The sequence below is a fragment of the Choristoneura fumiferana genome, chromosome 10 (assembly GCF_025370935.1).
Source record: "Choristoneura fumiferana chromosome 10, NRCan_CFum_1, whole genome shotgun sequence".
In the NCBI taxonomy this organism is placed as follows: Eukaryota; Metazoa; Arthropoda; class Insecta; order Lepidoptera; family Tortricidae; genus Choristoneura; species Choristoneura fumiferana.
Window position 1 is genome coordinate 3,882,108 of NC_133481.1, and position 22,722 is coordinate 3,904,829.

The 22,722-nt window shown below is 43.5% G+C and overlaps 2 protein-coding genes across 2 annotated transcripts in view; both read right to left on the bottom strand.

The window, feature by feature from the left end:
- Positions 1-15,589, bottom strand: part of LOC141431559 (uncharacterized) — a 21,483-nt gene extending 5,894 nt beyond the window's left edge. The window contains exons 1-16 of the mRNA XM_074092732.1: positions 15,494-15,589; positions 15,255-15,394; positions 14,646-14,715; positions 13,569-13,847; positions 12,186-12,314; positions 11,245-11,373; positions 10,654-10,851; positions 10,155-10,258; positions 8,723-8,793; positions 6,971-7,057; positions 6,234-6,519; positions 5,775-5,863; positions 4,981-5,107; positions 4,543-4,602; positions 3,708-3,867; positions 333-463 (exon numbers count right to left, since the gene is read on the bottom strand). Of these exons, the coding sequence (XP_073948833.1) occupies positions 333-463; positions 3,708-3,867; positions 4,543-4,602; positions 4,981-5,107; positions 5,775-5,863; positions 6,234-6,519; positions 6,971-7,057; positions 8,723-8,793; positions 10,155-10,258; positions 10,654-10,851; positions 11,245-11,373; positions 12,186-12,314; positions 13,569-13,847; positions 14,646-14,715; positions 15,255-15,394; positions 15,494-15,512 (2,079 nt within the window). The 5' untranslated portion in view covers positions 15,513-15,589. The remainder of the gene's footprint in view (positions 1-332; positions 464-3,707; positions 3,868-4,542; positions 4,603-4,980; positions 5,108-5,774; positions 5,864-6,233; positions 6,520-6,970; positions 7,058-8,722; positions 8,794-10,154; positions 10,259-10,653; positions 10,852-11,244; positions 11,374-12,185; positions 12,315-13,568; positions 13,848-14,645; positions 14,716-15,254; positions 15,395-15,493) is intronic.
- A 1,654-nt stretch (positions 15,590-17,243) lies between these two features.
- Positions 17,244-22,300, bottom strand: LOC141431861 (trypsin CFT-1-like). Its single transcript, XM_074093138.1, has 5 exons — positions 22,195-22,300; positions 21,459-21,627; positions 19,838-20,093; positions 19,182-19,361; positions 17,244-17,443 (listed from the first exon to the last, which is right to left on the bottom strand). Exons 1-5 carry the CDS (start codon positions 22,235-22,237, stop codon positions 17,300-17,302), a joined length of 792 nt encoding a protein of 263 aa, XP_073949239.1. The 5' UTR covers positions 22,238-22,300; the 3' UTR covers positions 17,244-17,299.
- Between the last annotated feature and the right edge of the window lie 422 nt (positions 22,301-22,722).

A 22,722-nucleotide genomic window follows, 5' to 3' on the forward strand; every position in this document is an offset into this window, starting at 1 on the left:
CCGTCCGCATCGTAACTTGGCCCAAACGTACCCAACTACCCAGCGGCATTGCCCCCGTTGTATGTCCAACGAGACCCGCTGGACCAAGTACGACCCGGAACGGGGGTCACCTCCTCTGTCCCTCATGCTCCTGCCCCAACTCCCAAACCAACGACTTGGCGTCCACCCCCCGAGGGCCAGCCGTCTCGACCGCAAATGGCACTAAGTCGTACGTCGGTTCCAAGGTTGAATAGTGAAATTGATTATATATATTACTATTATATATATAATTATAAGTTTGTTTACATTTAGTTAAATACGTATCCAATCAAGTTATAGGCGTTAGTACTGACCAGCGCGGGGTGGTGCGCCCGCACGTGCTGCAGCAGTTTGGCGCGCGTGGCGTACTGGCGCGGGCACGCCGGGCACGCCGCCGGCGGGCACGCGCGCCGCCCGCCCTCGATCGCGCCGCCCCCCACCGCGCCTGCACACCATAGCTCAGCTTAGGACATGCGACCAGGCATGGGTAGTGCCGCAGGTCAAAGAACATGCCGCAGTAGGCAGGAGTACTGCTGCACTTATACCGGTCCGGATAATACCGACATGGAAATATCGACCCGATATTTCGTGTACAGTCGCCATTAGATATTTCGGAGCGGTCAAGGTGGTCAAAAATATCGATACATGAACTCTAATACCTTAATAATAGAGTGCATGTGCCGATATTTTTCCGAAATATCTGATGGGGACTGTACACGCCCATACAAACTCTTATCAAACTGACACAAGTTTGTGTGGGGGTGCACAGGAAATACTTCCATTTCGGTATTATCCGGGCCGGTAAATAGTGTCACCCATCAGTGCCGCACTAGACAAAAATCTCGTCAAATCAATACGTCAACAGAATTTAGTCTCGTAATAATATTCATAAAATTCACTCAGAAAATAATAGATTTTGAGGTACGAGCTTTTTAAAAGTAGTGACGGTTTGTCATAGGTGACACATAGTGTAGACACGGAAAGTACCGAACATATGTAAACGCTTTATTGCTCATAAAATTTTGGAAATAAAATACAGGTCAACAGAAGTACAAAGGCACACTTACCTTAAATAATTGATCTCATCCAGTTAACCTGTAGTAGGACTCACCATGGGTAGCATCACATTTGTATTACTACATACAGAAAGTGCCACCAGGCACGGATAGTGTCGCTATAGTCTCGGCACGGGTAGTGGCGGGCAGTGCTACTGACCGGGGTGGTGGGTGCGCACGTGGCGGTCGCGCTTGGCGGCGGCGCGGTACATCTTGGGGCAGGCGCCGCACGGGTAGTGCCGGGGCCGCACTAGGGCGGGCAGTGCTACTGACCGGGGTGGTGGGTGCGCACGTGGCGGTCGCGCTTGCGGCGGCGCGTACATCTTGGGGCAGGCGCCGCACGGGTAGTGCCGGGGCCGCACTAGGGCGGGCAGTGCTACTGACCGGGGTGGTGGGTGCGCACGTGGCGGTCGCGCTTGCGGCGGCGCGTACATCTTGGGGCAGGAGCCGCACGGGTAGTGCCGGGGCCGCACTAGGGCGGGCAGTGCTACTGATCGGGGTGGTGGGTGCGCACGTGGCGGTCGCGCTTGGCGGCGGCGCGGTACATCTTGGGGCAGGCGCCGCACGGGTAGTGCCGGGGCCGCACTAGGGCGGGCAGTGCTACTGACCGGGGTGGTGGGTGCGCACGTGGCGGTCGCGCTTGGCGGCGGCGCGGTACATCTTGGGGCAGGCGCCGCACGGGTAGTGCCGGGGCCGCACTAGGGCGGGCAGTGCTACTGACCGGGTGGTGGGTGCGCACGTGGCGGTCGCGCTTGGCGGCGGCGCGGTACATCTTGGGGCAGGCGCCGCACGGGTAGTGCCGGGGCCGCACTAGGGCGGGCAGTGCTACTGACCGGGGTGGTGGGTGCGCACGTGGCGGTCGCGCTTGGCGGCGGCGCGGTACATCTTGGGGCAGGCGCCGCACGGGTAGTGCCGGGGCCGCACTAGGGCGGGCAGTGCTACTGACCGGGGTGGTGGGTGCGCACGTGGCGGTCGCGCTTGGCGGCGGCGCGTACATCTTGGGGCAGGAGCCGCACGGGTAGTGCCGGGGCCGCACTAGGGCGGGCAATGCTACTGACCGGGTGGTGGGTGCGCACGTGGCGGTCGCGCTTGGCGGCGGCGCGGTACATCTTGGGGCAGGCGCCGCACGGGTAGTGCCGGGGCCGCACTAGGGCGGGCAGTGCTACTGACCGGGGTGGTGGGTGCGCACGTGGCGGTCGCGCTTGGCGGCGGCGCGGTACATCTTGGGGCAGGAGCCGCACGGGTAGTGCCGGGGCCGCACTAGGGCGGCAGTGCTACTGATCGGGGTGGTGGGTGCGCACGTGGCGGTCGCGCTTGGCGGCGGCGCGGTACATCTTGGGGCAGGCGCCGCACGGGTAGTGCCGGGGCCGCACTAGGGCGGGCAGTGCTACTGACCGGGGTGGTGGTGCGCACGTGGCGGTCGCGCTTGGCGGGCGGCGCGGTACATCTTGGGGCAGGCGCCGCACGGGTAGTGCCGGGGCCGCACTAGGGCGGGCAGTGCTACTGACCGGGGTGGTGGGTGCGCACGTGGCGGTCGCGCTTGGCGGCGGCGCGGTACATCTTGGGGCAGGCGCCGCACGGGTAGTGCCGGGGCCGCACTAGGGCGGGCAGTGCTACTGATGGGGTGGTGGGTGCGCACGTGGCGGTCGCGCTTGGCGCGCGGCGCGTACATCTTGGGGCAGGCGCCGCACGGGTAGTGCCGGGGCCGCACTAGGGCGGGCAGTGCTACTGACCGGGGTGGTGGTGCGCACGTGGCGGTCGCGCTTGGCGGCGGCGCGGTACATCTTGGGGCAGGCGCCGCACGGGTAGTGCCGGGGCCGCACTAGGGCGGGCAGTGCTACTGACCGGGGTGGTGGGTGCGCACGTGGCGGTCGCGCTTGGCGGCGGCGCGGTACATCTTGGGGCAGGAGCCGCACGGGTAGTGCCGGGGCCGCACTAGGGCGGGCAGTGCTACTGATCGGGGTGGTGGGTGCGCACGTGGCGGTCGCGCTTGGCGGCGGCGCGGTACATCTTGGGGCAGGCGCCGCACGGGTAGTGCCGGGGCCGCACTAGGGCGGGCAGTGCTACTGACCGGGGTGGTGGGTGCGCACGTGGCGGTCGCGCTTGGCGGCGGCGCGGTACATCTTGGGGCAGGCGCCGCACGGGTAGTGCCGGGGCCGCACTAGGGCGGGCAGTGCTACTGACCGGGGTGGTGGGTGCGCACGTGGCGGTCGCGCTTGGCGGCGGCGCGGTACATCTTGGGGCAGGCGCCGCACGGGTAGTGCCGGGGCGCACTAGGGCGGGCAGTGCTACTGACCGGGTGGTGGGTGCGCACGTGGCGGTCGCGCTTGGCGGCGGCGCGGTACATCTTGGGGCAGGCGCCGCACGGGTAGTGCCGGGGCCGCACTAGGGCGGGCAGTGCTACTGACCGGGGTGGTGGGTGCGCACGTGGCGGTCGCGCTTGGCGGCGGCGCGGTACATCTTGGGGCAGGCGCCGCACGGGTAGTGCCGGGGCCGCACTAGGGCGGGCAGTGCTACTGACCGGGGTGGTGGGTGCGCACGTGGCGGTCGCGCTTGGCGGCGGCGCGGTACATCTTGGGGCAGGCGCCGCACGGGTAGTGCCGGGGCCGCACTAGGGCGGGCAGTGCTACTGACCGGGGTGGTGGGTGCGCACGTGGCGGTCGCGCTTGGCGGCGGCGCGGTACATCTTGGGGCAGGCGCCGCACGGGTAGTGCCGCACGCGCCGCTCCAGCGGCACGGCCGTCGACACGTTCTTGTGCACGCGCCACAAATGGTTCACCAGCATGCCGCGACGCTGCATAAAACAATCGCCAAAAATTACCACTTTAAAGCTCCCGAATTTGGCATAAAACTATGTCGAACGGATATTGTTCATTGACTAAAAATTCAGCGATTAGCGTTTTTAGGGTTGCGTACTCACAATAGCAAGAAAAGAACCCGAGGCTTTGTGATGTCTGCCTGTCAGTCCGCAACTTAACTCAGATAATTTTAGTACAAAACAACTGTGATTGGGCATGGGTGTTTATTCATATAAGTGTGACCCGTGTACCTTATATTAAAAATTATTCCATGGCGTGACGACTTTAAAAGGAAAACTATCGCGCTATGTAGGGCTTTACAATTTAACGAAGAATGGTCAAGGAATGTTTTTTTTTCATGAACCAATAAAAACCCTTTATATTTACCTCGCCTCGCTCCGCTCAGCTGCTTCCACCAGAGATATGCTGTGGTGTGGGCAAAGGTGTACAGGCAAAGGAAGTGTTTCTATTGTTTTATGAAAAACACATTTCTCGCAACACATCATCGCACATCTTTGGTGTAAATGAAGCCTTAATGTTAAATATTTGCCTCATGTTGCCCGACACACGCTTGGCCAGTTTTTCCATGTCTCGTGGCCAAATGAGGCTAAATGTATACATTGCAAATTTAATAGAGCGTGAACTTTAAGTAAAACATATCGATTTATTACCTTGAATGTATGTTCGCATGTTTCACATTTGTACTGCAAGTCGTCTGATTCCTTGGTGCCCTGTAGCAGATAAATATATAATAAAAGAGAATAAGTAGAATCAATGATAGTCTGTGTCAATGTTAGTGGTAGGACTAGAAATAAATAAATAAATATCACGGGACAATTCACACCAATTGACCTAGTCCCAAAGTAAGCTTAGCAAAGCTTGTGTTATGGGTACTAAGCAACGGATAAATATAATTATATAAATATAGATACATACATAAATACATATTAAACACCCAAGACCCGAGAACAAACATGCGTATTTTTCATACAAATATCTGCCCCGACACGGGAATCGAACCCGGGACCTCAAGCTTCGTAGTCAGGTTCTCTAGCCACTAGGCCAGCTGGTCGTCTACATACTACATATATGGAGCGATAGCTGCTTACGTCTAGTCTCTGCTGGGTATCTCCGTACTCGACGCCTGCGTGATCAAAGCGTATGTGTAGGGCTAATTTTTCTTTGTACAAGAAGGCTCGTCCGCATCCGCATTGGAATTTTCTTCCTTCACAATTCCTGTTCAGAGAAGCAAGAAAAGTTCGTTTATTCATTAAAATTAAAAATAAAGTTGCGTTAAGTACTTGGGATGTATACATATCATTTAATAATATTGTAAATCTGTTTAAAAAAAAATATACCTCGTTGCCGGATTCTTCTCAGCAGAGGTTTTTCCGAACCGGTGGTAGTTTTTTTTTGACATTCATAAGTGCTTGTTATGGCCTAAATTGGATAAAGATATTTTGACTTTGACTTTGATTCGGTTTTGATTTCGATGTTGTTCAGGATGTATCGTCGAAAGTGAACGCTTCTAGAAAAAGCCTGTTTATGCTCATAATTATGAGGAAATATAATTTGTAAGGAAATTGGAGTTTGTTCGTAATAGGTTAAATTTAAATACAGGGTGTTAGGTAATTTGTGAATAATCCGTGTAGGTATAGAGGATGGACTAAGGATGTACTCAAAATGTGAATATAGGTTAGGTTAGGCATTGCGTTATTTTCAATCAATTTTGTTTGTTTGTTTATACTCTTTATTGTACAAAAAGGAAATACAAAAATGTTTATTTATTGTTTTTTGATTTGACATTTTGCTCCATACAACTTGCAATTATTTACTATGGAAACGTGTTAGCAAAACCGTCTCCACTGTCACACTCCACTGTCAATATATAAAATGTACTAACCTGACGTGCTGGCGTTGCCTGCCTCTAATGACGGTCTGGTTGCAATAACGACAAGTCAGTAGCAATGAATCTTCGTTTTCTGTCTTATTCTGAAAATTAATATAATTAATTAAAACGCAATTGACAAGTTTAGTAAAACTGCATTTGACGCATTTCTAGGACATATTATATGAATCTTGAGACATAATTGGACTATTACTATTACGACTTTATTAAATGCCTCAACCTACAATCGTTTTTTTCTCACGGAGATTTCGGATTTTGCTCACGACACCGTATCTTACTATAACCGTCTTCCCTGGTAAGTCACATTCTTATACGACTGTCTAGGCAAGACGGTTAATTAAAATTATTACTTTAATTTTTAATAGCAAACATAAGTATAGAAAGTATATTACTTGTTTGAGAAAAAAAAAGAAAATTGCTTATTTTTTTATCTATAGTAGCAACTACACATACCTCTTTGCTGTTGCAGGCATCCGCTTCAATTTCAAAGTCAATGCTTGCATTCACCAATCCAATATCATCTTTGAATCCTAAAGAGTATGGATTGAACTCATTGTCCGATTTAGAGCTGCCGGAAATGTCCAGATTTGGCATCCGGTCGTCGAACAAGTTGGTGGAGAAGTCCAGGTTGTTGGTTAGGAGGCTGGTTTGGAGGCTCTCGTCCGAGGGCAGGCGGCTGTCATCTGCGTGCGCAGAGTTCAAGGTCAACTCTGGCAACTCATCTGATTTCGAGGAATTCCTGGGAACAATTGAAAGTTGGAAAGTTAGGTCAATGAGTACTCACTAAACGTGTTCTTTTATAACAATTGGAAAAATATGCGACACAAATCAGCCATAAATAACAACATAAAATTGAATTTAGTCTATAGGTCTCGTAAATACAATACGTTAAATTAAACTAAATAAAATCGAATGAACTGAAACAATTACATCGCACACCCGCGACCTTAAAAAAATCAGGTAAGGTCGCGGGTGAGCAAAGTAATTTATTTATTTATTTATTAACTTTGGCACACAAAACAAATTCTAAACATGCGGTACAGTATTTAATAATGTTTTAGTTCATTGATATGGATCTCCGCAACGTAACTCCTGATTCAATAAAAGATTTAAATAAAATGTACTAAATATTATTTAACACAAGTCTTTACACGAGGCATTGGGACGCGTACACTATTAGTTATACTTACAATATTTCAGTTACAGACTCCGAAGCTTCATTTGCTACTTCTTCTTTAACCTTCTTTGTGCAGTGTCGCGCTATGTGCCGCCTTAGACTGCAATGCAATAAAATAGATGCAATTAAATAACTGAAAACTTCAGACGCCCCAACTGGTATTTCTTCCTTTCAAGTTAGTATGTACAGTACAGTACAGTACAGTACAGTACAGTACAGTATAGTATGTACAGTATGTACAGTCAAATGTGTAATTTGACGACCAAATGGCATAGTGGTTAGAGAACCTGACTACGAAGCTTGAGGTCCCGGGTTCGATTCCCGTGTCGGGGCAGATATTTGTGTGAAAAATACGAATATTTGTTCTCGGGTCTTGGGTGTTATAAGTATTTAAGTATGTATCTTTATCTATATAATTATATTTATCCGTTGCTTAGTTCCCATAACACAAGCTTTGCTAAGCTTACTTTGGGACTAGGTCAATTGGTGTGAAATGTCCCGTGATATTTATTATTATTTATTTAAATAACTGAAAACTTCAGACGCCCCAACTGGTATTTCTTCCTTTCAAGTTAGTATGTACAGTACAGTACAGTACAGTATAGTATGTACAGTATGTACAGTCAAATGTGTAATGTATGTGTGTAGAGATCGCTCTTAAGCGATAAGGCCGCCTATTGCTCACCTTGTAATTTTTTTTTCTCTGTGTATCTGTTTTCTGTATGTCTGGTGTACAATAAAGAGTCTTTGTATTGTATTGTATTGTATGTGTAATGAATGTATGTATGTATGTGTAATATGTACAGTCGAACAAATTGAATCATGACCCAGGGTGGATCCTTTTAATAATCAGTTTCACTATGATTTCCTTGACAAAAGTATGAGATGTCATAATGATATTAGTAGCACATCCATACTAATATTATAAATGCGAAAGTGTGTTTGTATGTTTGTGTGTTTGTCCGTCTTTCACGCCATAGCGGACGTGTTTTTTGGCATAGAGATAGCTTATGGGCCCGAGAGTGACATAGGCTACTTTTTATCCCGGAAAAATGCACAGTTCCCGAGGAAACACCGCGCAATAACCGAATACCAAGCGGGCGGAGCCGCGGGCAAAAGCTACAACGTGCAAAAGTATTCGTAAAAAAATGAATTCTACTTGATTCCTAATTCTTCACACAAAATTTGTAGTTGTCAGTTGCTTCGCTGTTTTTAAAAGAAAACTAAAACTGACAGAATAACAGCCAGTATAAAATAAACTATATGAGTGCTTGCTTGTCGTGTCTTGTCGTGTCACATGCATAATTTTTTTATATGTGAAGGTTAAATCGTAATGCATTCGAGCAATAATCAGATGTTGTTTATTATTTGAGAAACGAGTTCATCTCGACCTTTAAGTTCCTCACTGTAGGGCTTGTCCCGTCGTTCGCACGTGGGCCCAGAACTTCACACACCACTGAATATTTTCGCAGATGTGTACAGATTATTTCACGAAATTTTCCTTCACCGTAAATAATAATAATTAGTATTTCATTCATTAAGAAGACTGTGTAGTGTCCCACTGCTGGGCAAAAGCCTGCCCTCTTGACCTCCACAACTCTCGTTCTGACGCAATGTAATTAATAATTAGTAATATCGCACATAAATTCTGAAAAACTCAGAAGTGCGAGCCCACGCTTGAAATCACGACTCTGCTTGAGAGGACAAAGGGCAAACCACTGGGCGACAGCTTTGAAACCTGAGTGACGTTTTTAAGTGAACTCACGTGAACATTCTGCAGAAAGTGCGCGTGCAGTGCTGGCAGCGGTACCTCTGTTGTCTCCGCTGTCTCTCCTCCTGGGAACCACATTTCAAATTAAATCAAAGTATAAATCAAAGTCAAAACATCTTTCAATTCAAATAAATTCATTTAATTTCACACAAAACCTCTCCTGACAGTTGGTTTAATCAACTTTTTAGTGTATGTTATTCTGTCCCGTAACGAACTGAGAGCTTCAATCTTCGAGGGGAAATGGGTATTTCACCCGAGTTAGACACTCTACTTTTCATTTCGACTGTGAGGATAGTAAAACAATAAAAAAAAAATGAGAATAATAATAAATTGAATTTCAGTATTCAGTAAATTGAATTTACTTATATCCAACCTCCAACGGTACCTTTTCGACCTGGCAACTTGCCACGGCCGACTGTAAAAAAAAATCGAGTTGGTCACGACCGAGGAGCTTATATAGGTAGTACCTACAAAACTGGAGGTTGAACGCCGAACGGAGAAGTTTGACCTTTATTACTTATTTATATATTCCATCTCTGCAGTTTCCATTTCACAAATGACTTCTATCTCTTTCTACCTAACTAAAGAAAGAGATTTGAAATGTTCTGTCCGCTAATAAAGATCAAATTTCTTTTTTCAAACGGATGTATAAGCAAGCTCCTTGGTCACGACGTGTATCTGATGTAGTGTAGATGGCCATGCCGAAACGTGAAAAAAAAGTTTCATTGACGTAACTCAATAATCTTCGACTACGTGGCTAATTCAAGAACAGGAGAGATGAAAAATCATTTACTTTCACACAAACCCTCTCCTGACAGTTGATTCAATAAACTTTTAAGTGTTGTCATTCTGTCCCGTAGCTCAGGAGACATCAATGATACACTTTGTTAGAAAAATGTTTGTAGTTTATATTATTAGCACGCTTAGGAGACGAGCTATGAAGGAATTGCCTTAAAACTGTCGCAACTCCTAAATTTAAGTGGATATTTTGTACCCCATAAAATTATACTTTTAATAGGTAACTCAGGAGACGTTACCATGGAAACAATCTACACTGAAAATATGATTGACACAATTACAAAAAATAATTAACCAAATTGGCGCAGCCGTCCTCAAGTGATGCGTGAACATAAATTCCTTAATAGTTAGTTAGATAGAATTGGCTAGCACGAAGAAACAGATGGCCGTTGGGGCCGATTTTTGAATGGAGAAAGCGGATCGGCAAGCGCAGCGTAGGACGTCCACCAAAGTTGTGAATATGATCGTTATTTTTTTTTACATGAAATTAGATTTGTTTATTACGTTCTGAAAAAATACATTATAAATGTCCTAAATTTGGGACACAGGAACAATCAATCAAATAAACAATAAAATATTTAAAATATCAATGCAATAAAATGTTAAACAGCACGAGGCATACTCGTACCGTGTGGTGGACGTCGATGTGTCGCTGCAGCAAGGCGGCCGTGGACATCGAGCGCTGGCACTCGTGGCACCACCACTGGCGCTGGCGATGCGGCGCCGCCAGCTCTGCGGACAAATCAACACCACCTGATAACTTTACGTTAAAAGGGTCGATCAACTTTTTTTGTCCCCTGGACAACTCTTTAAAGCCATGATTTTTGAAAGCAAAGCCAACGAGACGAGAAAGATTTTCTTTGTCTGATACGTCATCCATACCACCAGCCAAATAAGTGGCCTATCAATTTTTAAACCAGTTCCTATCAAATGAATATGTTGCTAAAGTCGAACTTTCAAGTTGATGCAAACGACATCACCATATATTTGGCTGATGGTACATTTATTTATTTATTTAACCATTACAAATCTGTACCTTAACAGCTAAAGCCAAAACGATTATCAATCTTTTAGTATTGTTACATGAATCAGTTGGTTCGACAGTGACAAAAGAGTCTGGCTCTTACCTGCGAGGATACTGAACCCGGGCTCGCCCGGCGGCAGGCCGTGCGCGGCAGCGTACTCTTGACTGTAGCCGAGCGCTAGCGGCGCGCGCGCCGGCAGCGGCCGCGCCGCCGCCGCATACAGACCGCCGCCATCTTGGTACAGCCACAGATTAGCCGCGGTGTGCGACAGCGGGAGGAGACTCAGCCAGTTGGATTTGTCTGAGGGGATCATAGAAGGGTCAATCAATTTATTAGTGTATGTTATTCGGTCCCGTTACCCAGGAGACAGTGATACACTTTCATAGAAGAGTTTTTGATAAAAATTTAATTTTTGATTTATTAAGCTTTTCTTTGCTGACTGTACTTTTTAATGACTGTACTTGTATTGTCACCCAAACTACATTCGCATACCAAATTTCAAGTCTGGCATCGACCTTCTTTTTCATTCGTCGCTCAATTTCGCGATACACGCGTCTCTTTCATATATCAATAAATAAACTAACATATAAACGAAATTTTTTTTATGTTCGAGCTAATATCATCTTAGAATAAAAACTTAGTGACATACTCAGATTTATACTTCATACAAATAAAAGTAAAAGAAAAACGTACCTTTGTCTGATACATCTATATATACAGTTTGATCATCATCCGTTTTTAAAAGGAATAATGGCAGATTTGATCTGGTCGACTCCAAATGTAGGTCCTGTAGTTCAGCAGGAGATACTGTTCGGCTAATTCCTAAAACAACCAAAGAAGAATTTCATTAAAATAAGTTTTCGTAAAAATTGAATTTTTAATACAAGCTTTTTCTGCTGACTGTACATTTGATTGGCTATACTTGACTGACGTCCAAACCATATTCTATCCCTATAGTGCCCGGCCGCCAAGAAGTCATTCCAGACACAGCACAACTATGAATTTAATGTGGTTGACATAAAAAAATTATATACTTAGTACTTTGTCGCACGCAACAAGTAAGCATTGCATTTTTGTCTATGATTCATATTGTTAATATTCAGAAACTTCATAGCTTTGCAATATGTCAGGATTTACTCCTGAATGGCCGTTGACTATGGTTCGTGCTTATTATGCGTCAATGGAGGGACCACGTACCGTACAGCAGCGCCGAACATGAACCTCCGCGAGTCAGTCAATTGCACATCGCAGCTTAGGCGCCGCATCAACCTGCTAATCAACAGGCAGAGTCAGTTTTCAGTACCTAAAAATGGTAAATTTCAAATGTAATGCACATCATTAACTCCATCTAATTGGGTTTATGGACTCTTCGCCTGCAAATTCCATATTTGGATCATGACACATTTATTTATATTTATTAGCAACAAAATAACATGATATTTACATTGTAGTAGCGATAGAGCTATATTTCCAAAAAAAAAATTGAAATAATATGATATTACGGCATCTACGGACATTTAAAAGACATTTAAGACATTAAAATAACTGTTTACAGTTTGTGCTAATGCTGCATTCTGACGGCAGAACATTACAGTAGTATACCCTATTATATTTGTTTAGGGCCCTAGCCTTACCTTCGAGAGGTCCAAAGCGCGCCCTGGCGGGCAGCGGGCGCCGCGGCGAGACGACCCCCCGCCGCAGCTGCAGCGCCGGCGGCAGCACCGCCACGGCGCGCGGCGGCACCACGCGGTCTTTTATGTGCACTGACAACACACCACAGATAATACAATACAAGTACTGTCACTACCACCAACATCTGACATTACAAAGCTTAAGATTGGTTTTTTGGAATCTTTTTGTATTTTTTATTTCAATTCCAAATTTTTACTTTTACGGTCATCCCGTAAAACCGAAATTGAAAATACAAACTGAAATATAGATGCACAGAAAAAACAGAAAAATAAGACCATCACTGGGAATCGAACCCAGGTCCTCGGTAATCCGTACCGCGTGCTATACCGCTACACCACTGATGGTGACCATCAGTGGTGTAGCGGTATAGCACGCGGTACGGATTACCGAGGACCTGGGTTCGATTCCCAGTGATGGTCTTATTTTTCTGTTTTTTCTGTGCATCTATATTTCAGTTTGTATTTTCAACTACAAAGCTTGCGTATATCTGATACGGGTTCACTAATGTTTCGCAACTAACTTTTCATTCAAAAAACATCTATCTACCTACAGATCCATTGAATAATGTTTTTCGATCGTCTTTTGTCGGATAAGTTCGTATTTATCTGGCTTCTCAATTAGCTTCATAATAATATTATACAAATAAAAAACGCATTCGTTTCGCTAGCGACGTACATAAAATAAAGCGCGAGCGCGTCACGCTGGCGATCCGAGGCAGTGCACGGCAACCACTGACTAGCACACTCTAGGGGGCCCCAGACATCTACTTGTAGCGGAGAATAAAATCGCGGAGTGAGCCGCGCCTGGTAGTACAGTCAGCATCAAAAGTAGCTATACACTTTCGTATTTTGTCGTTTTACAGCCACGTACTAAACGCCATGCAAGATTGTCAATGTGGCAATGCGTAAAAAGTGATGCGCTCCTTTTGATGCTGTCTGTACTAACGTGTCCGTATCGATAAGTCGATGTTCCATATTCGAAAAATCACTTGAGTCCCATATCAATTCTGTGCACTACTACATACTATACCTTCTAGTTTTTTACCTTTGACCTCCTGAGCCCTGACATTTTTTAACAAACTTAGCGTTTAAGACCTAGACATGGTTGCCTGCTTTGTTATTTTGGATTTTATTTCAAAATTCTTAGAATTCTTTATTCAATTAACAATTTGTACTTTATAAAGTACATTCGGCCGTTATTCTAAGTGTTAATTAGTCCTTTATAAAGTATGCGAGGACTTAGGAGGATATTTAAATAATTAAATAAAATAAAAATCATTTATTTTCAGATAATAAAATCCATATTATTTACTTTATTTAACTTACCAAATCTCTGCATAACTTTTCTGTCACTCGTATATGCTTTCTTGTCAGCATTTTTGTACACTATATCTTGATCACTAGATTGCATTGTAACATCTGCTAGAGAGTTCTCTGGAACCACATCATTGGTTTGATCAACATCTCTCTTCAGCGGTTCGGGTGCAGTGCCAAACGTGTTAAGTATCCGAAGAGAATTGGTGAAATCACTGCTATTTTGAGACTCTGGGGTGGGTATTTCATAATACTGGCCATTTGTGTTTGTCACAACTTGTCCTCGCTGATCTGAAATAATAGATGATGACTTACACTGACTCTTTATTTTTTTTTATCTAGTATGTTAACGAGGCTTTTGTACACCAAATGTGACTATGACAGCCTCATGGGGAGCCTCAGTCATTAACACCACACTACAGATACACTCTCCCTTGCACAGAAACCACGTCTCTGGATGCAATACCTGTCCAATGAATCTGTAAATCAGCATTGCTTGTTCTCAGCGGTTGACTTAGAATTACATTTACACCGCCATTGAACAAGCCCATACCATCCAAATACCTGTCTCTGATATCCTTATTCTGATCACATTCCAAAAGAAAATGAATAAGGTCTTCAGTCTTATTACAACCTATACACAAAGGTGATTGTACAACACTTATCAAATTCAAAAAACAGTTTAGTGGAATGTGACCAGACCGCACACGAAAAGCCCACACAAGAACAAGAGACTTTTTATTGAACACTATAATAGTAAGCGATAAAGAAAACAGGCATATAGAGAAAAAATTACAAGGTAAGTATTGAAAAGATTGCTCTGAAGCAGTAAGTGGCCTTATCACTTCAGAGAAATCTCAACCAGGCAACATTTTTCAACAGAAAGAAGTAAATAGTATGTAATCATTTTAAAATACAAATTTATTTACAAAGGTATTAAGGAGAAAAATAATAAAAACCCATTATATTATTAGCTACTTTTCCAATCAGTAGTGAACCCCTGGTTATTTAATGTGAATAAGTTATTAAAAACCTAATTTGTATCACTTGTTCAGAAGTAAAAATAAAAGAGTAAAAAATTTATTTTACCTATAAATAATTGCAACGGCTTGGCTTGTAGAACTGAAATTAAATACTGCTCATTTTCAGCATCCTGCTCCTAAAATAAAGTGTACCTTTTCAATAAAAAAAATTAAAGAATATACAATAATTTTCAGACTAAAAATACTAGCTTCGCGATGATAGGTCATTTTTATTGTTCTATAGTCCTACAAAGAACCTTTATAGTTTTGCCATGTCTGTCCGTCCATCCGCAGATTAGTTTAGACAGAGTAGCTAGAAAGCTGTAATTTTCCATGAGATATACATATAAAATAGGTAGTGTTAAATTTAGTTTTGAGCATGTTGTGTGTCCTTGCAGGCCTGCAGGGGGTTAAGGAGGTCAGTGTATTATAATATACATGAGTTACAATCAAATAAATATGTTCCCTACACCCAGTGTTAAAATAAAAAGCTTCAAGTACCTCCCTTACACACATTTCTTGTGGGGTATGGATGGATAAGACTCTCAATAACATCATAAGCTTACTGAGACTATTGTTTATTGCAGTATACTAATGTATTTATAAAGAAAACTATAACAGCCTTGTAAGCTTTACAAGTTAATTTAATAATTTACATTTCAATTTAAATTCTTACATTTATCAGCATGTGTAGTGGAATAGCTTCTGCTTCTAACGGCCCTTCTGCATCATTTGGTTTAACTTGGAGAATATACATATTGTTAGTACGATTTTCCACAGCAGTGGAAGCCACCGGGGCCAGAATACCGGGGTTGTCTAGAAAGGAGAATAAAGAAATTATTTTATTCGGCAAACGACTGCGATAAAAAAAATAGAGGCAAGATAGAGGAGCCGTGTTTTACAAGTAACACTTACTTTGAATTCTGTTATCCATTTTTAATGTTTTAGTATTATTTTTTGTAAATGAATAGTAAACAGGTAGTTTACCAAACAACCGCAAATTATCACCCACCGTCCACCAATGAATGAATGAAGTGACATTGACAGTTCAACTAGGGTGCGGCCACATGCAGTCGCTCGTTTGCAGCGATAAATCTGGTCACGTGACCTCATTTTGAATTTCCCGCGCGCGACTCAAAAAGTAGCGTCAAGTCGCCGCGTCGAGCAGCAGCGACAAGATGGCTGCTTGCAGGAATGATCTTGGTCATGGAAGCTGATTTCTTAATCTCATTTAGTAGCAGTCGTGGCAGTGGTAGTGGTACAAACAAAATAAATTGGAGTGAATGAAAAAAAATAGTGGTTTAGCCGAAATTGAAGGTTTTTTTTCCCGCGGTAAAGCTCAACATTTTCAGCTTTATCGCTATATGTCACGTGACCAGATTTGACACTGGAAACGAGCGTCGAGCGATGTGCATGTGGCAGCACCTCAAGTTCAAGATGATCTGTCAAGTTGACATTACGTATTTTTTTTTGAAGTTTAGGACATTGGTAATGAGACCTATATTTCGACAAGTTTACTTTGAGAATTTCATGGCGTTGTTTTATGATCAGATTAAAATATGGGTCAAATCTTGGGAGTCGAATTAGCAACTAAGCTTGTAATATCTAAATTTATACTTTTTTTTTATTCGACTGGATGGCAAACGAGCAAGTGGGTCTCCTGATGGTAAGAGATCACCACCGCCCGTAAACATCTGCAACACCAGGTGTATTGCAGTTGCGTTGCCAACATAGAGGCCTAAGATGGGATATTTCAAGTGCCAGTAATTTCACCGGCTGTCTTACTCTCCACGCCGAAACACAACAGTGCAAGCACTGCTGGATACATTAAAAATTACCTTTTATCAAACACTGTTACCCGATGATGAGTGATATATCAGCCACTTATGGACACTCGTAACCCCGTGGGAGTCACCGGTGCATTACTGACTAATTTAAAGTACATCTAAATAGCAATACAAAACAATACAGTAGTAAAAAAATATATGTCAGTTGTATGGCTTATGGAAATCCGAGGAAGAGGCCTTTGCCCATCAGTGTGACATATAATGGCTAAATAACTAACTAATATATGTTTTGAAACACCAAAGGTTTTATCAGCCTTATTGTTTTTATACTAAAGGACTACTGGTTTCATGTAGGAACTATCACAACAAAAATTAAAGCACTGGTTTGGTCGTATACACATACAACTCTTGCCTTACTTGTTGTTGTCGTCTACTTGTTGAGCGTACCAACTACACGGAACTTGGAGAAATTGACAGTTTAAGAGTACTACGGGTAAAAGTATCCTAGTAAATAGGTATTAGAAAATTTCTATCATTTCCATCTTTTTTGTTAGTATTAAAATACGTTTTTTTACCGCATTAGGAAATCGTCCGTAAACTGAAGTTGGCTTTTCACTTCCTTCATTTGACGTGTGGGGGAACGCCACAATAAAGATCTCACTCCAGGCAGATGTTATGCCTGGGGAGGGACCGAAGTCCAAAGAAAGAGAGGTGGACGTTGTATCTATTGCATCCGAGTTTAGAAACTTCGACAACGTGATGCAGTATTTAGCAGCAGTAGCAGTTGTTCTACGTGACGACTAGATGGCGCGAGGGGCCTCTACCGTTGGTTCCTAGGATTTTAAATTTGCATAGTATGTATGCATAAAGAAAAAAAGTTTGTTATTGTATAGATAAATTATCTTTATTCTAAATTAAATAGGTAACATTTCGTTTAAGCGTTGGCGACGATCCAGTCGGTGTAGCGTGAGACGCGGGCGTTGATGCCGGGGAATTCAGCCTCGGCGCAGCGGTAGCCCCAGGAGGTGATGCCGACCAGGACGTTGCGGTTGTGGGCAAGAGGACCGCCGGAGTCACCCTGTACAACAACAAACATATTTTAAAAGGGCCGCATGACAGAAAATGAAATGGCTTCAAAACTATCGGACCCTACCCTATCGGACCTATATATCGGACTATACCCTTCAAATGCCGGTGTAACTAGCATACAAAAGTCCGTCACCTATGTATGTGTCATGACTTGATGCCAAAAGCGCATTCAAACTTTGTGAACCCACGTTTAGGTCGCTATTGCACGTGACAGTTCGATGTGAACCGATGGCGTATAGGTTTTATCATCAAATTACCGACATTTAAATAATCGAATTTTATTTCAAAGTCAACGTTTCGAGTATTTTCATTTCATCGACAATTCAATTCGTGGAATTGTCATTACAAGTAATTTCAATTCATATATTTTTAATTGTCCAATGATTCATTGTATGGTTGTATTATTTCACGGAAAACGTTTCGTAATTTATTGTTTCTTTTTTTTTAATAAGATAAAACTTAACTCAAAGGTTGACTAGTAGAGATAAGTTCGCCTTTGTACATATATCTCATTGTTTGTCAATTGTGTTTGTTTACTTATTTTGTACAATAATGAGTTTACATACATACATACTTACTTTACGTAAAATCACTTGAATACGAGTTATTTTGCAATTAACCTAACCTGCTTTTCTGGTATCAGATCAGTTCGATTGTGCGAGGGTCACAGTTCTATCTAACCTAACCTAACCTACTTTTTTGGTAACAGTGTGATTCTGCAAGGGTCGCAGGTCTAACTTAACCTAACCTACTTTTTAAATGTATTCAAAAAAGGAGGAGGTTATCAATTCGGTTGTATTTAATTTTTTTTTATGTTTACTCGGTCATTTATGAACCGATTTAAAAAAAATGCGTTCGTCTAGGAATGTCTTCAATTAAGTCCCTTATGATGGACTGATGATTGGATCTTAAGGAAATCGAGGGAACTCTTCAAATGTTGTGGGGACAACTATAGTAAATTCTGAACTGATGATGTAGACCACAGTTGACCATCGGAGTTACTATACTCAATACAAATTGACACAGTTGCTAAGCAACTTATGCTCCTCGTAATGCATATGGTAAAACGGGTAATAAAGGACCAGGACTCCTCAATAATGAACGTCTCAGCATTGGAAAAAGCAATCTTTCGCAAAAGGTGACGAGCAGTTGATATTAAACTATTGTATCTTAGATTATTTACATTAAAAAGCATGAAAAAAAATGTAATAAGAAAAAATTGAACCGACTACAAAAAACCATGAAAATAATTTTCTACCAGTCTGAAGTCGGTCGGTGCCTCAGCGCGAGCCAGCAGGAGTGATTCAAGCCCAATAAAAAGTGCATAAGTGAGGAAGATGACTATAGGTCCACTCCTGCTGGCTCGTGCTGAGGCACGTTGCACGATGGTTTTTTGTAGTCGGTTAAATTTTTTGTTATAAAATTTTCTCGTATCAGTTCGATTGTGCGAGGGACCAAAGTTCAAAGCCAAATAACATTAACAACAGTTTTTCTACGAAAAAATAAAAATTGGAATGAACTGTTCACGAAACTTCAAACGTTAATACTAGAACTAAATTTTCCATGAAACGTTTTCGATGAAATGATATTCGATGTAAAGTTTGTCGGTAAAACAAGGGACACGCCCGTTATAGGCATGGGTTTCAAAGACGTAAGTTACCACCGCAGTCAGTAACCAACTAGTGTGGACACATTTGAGCATGATTGTATTCTTGATGAGACGTTACCTGGCAGGCGTCCTTGCCGCCGACATGTTGGATGCCAGCGCACAGCATGTTAGCGGTGACATCGGGCCAGCTGCCGAAGCCGGGCTGGGTCTTCAGCCAAGCGTACTGGGACGCGCACCACTCCTGGTTGATGATGTTGATGTCAACGTGCTGGAGCTGCTCGGGTGAGGCACCGCCCGGCTGAAAAAATAACATCTGGTTAGCTCAAGACTGTATTTAGAGGTCTGGGGACCTTGGGCCAGGAAGACAAAAAAACTGTAAAGATAAAAATGGGAAAGTTGCTTTTTGGATATTTTTAAAACCCCCTTCCTTGCGGAGGCTCCGTTTTCCCTAAATCCAGCTCTGGGTTCGCTTCAGAGTTGTGGGGCTGGAGATATCTTCTTATAGTGCCACTTCATCATTGAAGGTTGGCTGTCAGCTTTCTAAAACTCATCCTGTCTATGGACAGCTTAAATAACACCTTAATAAACCGTATTCGGTGAACCATATCTGGTAGACTGATATACTAGTTTTTTACCGACCTAATCATTAGGTATATCAGTCGACCGGGCCACCGGGGCTACCACCTAAACTATCAATACTAAGTTATTACACTGACGCTTTAAAACATTATATAAATTAGAGTAACCACCCGTAACCTTAAGTTATCAACTCACAGATAAAGTGCCCCATCCGATGGCAGTCACGATGGTTCCGTCAGCGAGATTGTAGTTGGAGCCGGCAATGCTGACAACACCAACGTTGTTGCTGAAGGTTGCCGGGGTGGAAAGGCGCACGATGGCGACGTCGTTATCGAGGGTTACGTCGTTATACTGAGGGTGCAGGACCAGCTGGGATACGGCGTGCTCGGTGCCGCCGCTGGAAGCCATGGACGTGCCCAGGCGCACGCGCCATTCCGAAGGCGAGTCACCGCTGCCGGATGACAAAAGTATTGTTTAACTATTGTTTTATTGGCACCCAGTAACACCCAGTACTGTGTATTGGCTCAATTGTAGGGTAGGCACGCCCCTCAGCACGGTAGGTACGGTAATATTTCGTCACTACTTTGAAAAAATCTCGTGTCTAAAATCAATATGTCAACAAGATTGAACCTTGACGTAATATTGATAAGGTCCGATCGGAAAAATTATCTACTTTGAGATAAGAGTTTTTTTAAAGTAGTGACGATTTATAGTTTACAATAAAGAGACATTGTGTTGTATTGTAGGCAGCTCAAGGCACTGCCTAACCTGGAATTGGCACAATTTAACAACGGTACGAAGATATGGGAAGGGTCCCATAACACAGAATACCAAAGAGGACCAAACTTTTCTATGCAAAAAAGTTGCTGTATAAAGTGACGACCGGACGAGGCGACCGGATGGCCAAGTGGTAAGAGAACATGACTACGAAGCTTGAGGTCCCGGGTTCGATTCCCGAATAATATAAATGTTTGTTCTTGAGTCTTGAATGTTTAATATGTATTTAAGTATGTATTTATCTATATAAGTATGTTCATCCGTTGCCTAATATCCATAGTACCTACAAGCTTTGCTTAGTTTGGTACAAGGTCAATTGGTGTCAAGTGCCCAATGATATGTTTATATTTATATGTCGTAAGATAGGACTTAGAGAGCCGGGATCCGACCGTAACATGATCAATGTGGGCATAACAAGTGGGATTCGGGCAGAGAATGAAACTATTTTGAAGAACTAACAAAAGTCCACTAATTGTGGTCAAGATAAAACCAAAACAATACGACACTCGTTCACTGAAATCTTAGAAATGCAGATATCATAACAATTCACAATAACTTAAGGAAAAGCCTAGTTAAATAATAAAGAAACGCGTAACAGTTCCTGAGACTGTCGACTCGGGCCAAACTTCTTTTACAAACTGACAATTGACGATCGCTTTTCCCGCGTCCAGATCTCAGGCTCTGTCAAGCGCGCCACGCATGGCAACACTGGCGTTTTGTAAGTGCTATAATGCCAATCCTTAATAAACCACACATAGTAATGACCATACAAGGACCATACTCATAATTCTACATATAAATATTTATTTAATGCCTACTATTTACTGTGGTAGTTCGTATATAGTATGATCATAATATAAGCCGAAAGCCAGTGCTGGACAAGGGCCTCTTCCAGAGTTTCACAACAATCGGTCATGTGCTGCTCACATCCAACTCGTTCCTGTGACCTTTACCAGATCTTCAGTCCACCTTGTTGGGGACCAGGGTATCACTAGCCCATTCCAGCATTGCATTTATTTTTAGGACAAGTTAAACTTACATGTAGCAGTGAGCAGCCGAGATAACAGAGGTGGAGGTGAGTAGCGATCCCCCGCAAGCCTGGAACCACCAGACGCCGAACCAGCCGTACTGCATGTTGCTCATGTACGGATACTGGTCCACAGTGGTCGAGGACCCACCCACGATGCGCTGGCCATTCTTCGGGGCCGCTGTAATGGTGGAAGTAACGTGTTATTCTCTGAATGAAGCAAATTAATCAAATTATGGTTGTCTGTTGAGCGCAGTGCTGGACCTGTAGATGAGGATTGTTTAGAGAGTTAACACGCCTGCAGAGCTACTACGAAACTCGAAGTTCGTGTCGTGCGGTCCCTCTAACACTTATACTATTTAATACGAGAGCGAGAGGGACTGCACGATACGAACTTCGGAGTAGTCCCTCTGAACTTCCAGAGTAAGAACCCATTGGCACAGTCGTGATAATTATAGTTAGAGAAGAGTCTGTGCAAGGCCATCGTTTGTTTGTACCTACTCTAAGACTAAATTACACGACGAACTTTTGCGGAGGATGGACCCTTAGTGAACCCGTGTCTTGCTATGGCGTTATATCTTCAAAGCACGCCACACTGTAGTATCATTTTGGCGGCGCTGATTACTTAAGTACCTTACTTACTATCAGCGTCCGTTTGCCGGTCTTATTAAACATAAAGTTTAAAAACAAAACTTTCCGAGAAGTTTTCTTTGCGTTGTAATTATGTTATTTATAATGAATGACTTACCAAGAGCGGCTCCCACGAGGGCGAAGAGGATGAGGAAACGCATGGTTCAGCTTGTCACCTCCGACATAAAGCATGAATGGATGCGACACACGTTTATATAATCCCGTATCGCGTAATTAACAAGTTAATCGATCGACGAGATAACCAAATCCGATAGCTTCAATTAAAAAATTTAATTCTTAATCACGGCGAGGATAAAGGACGATGTTCTGATTACGTTTTTTTCGATTACGTTGAGGTCAATAGCAGATTGTACAACAAGAGCATAAAACGAGCCATTTTACCCAAGACGAGGGTGGATAGACACGTCGAGGGGAAAATGAATTTAATGCTCGAGTTTTACACTCTGCTTTTCACTTCGATGGTGAGGAAATTAAATAGCAATAGTGGAAATAATTGTTCACTTACTATGTACCTTTTATTGTTCACGCATTACTGTTATAATTATAAATTTTTAGTTTTATTGATCAATTTACGTACGTAAACGTGTACGTGGGACGTATTTTGATTGATTTGATTTATTTTTAT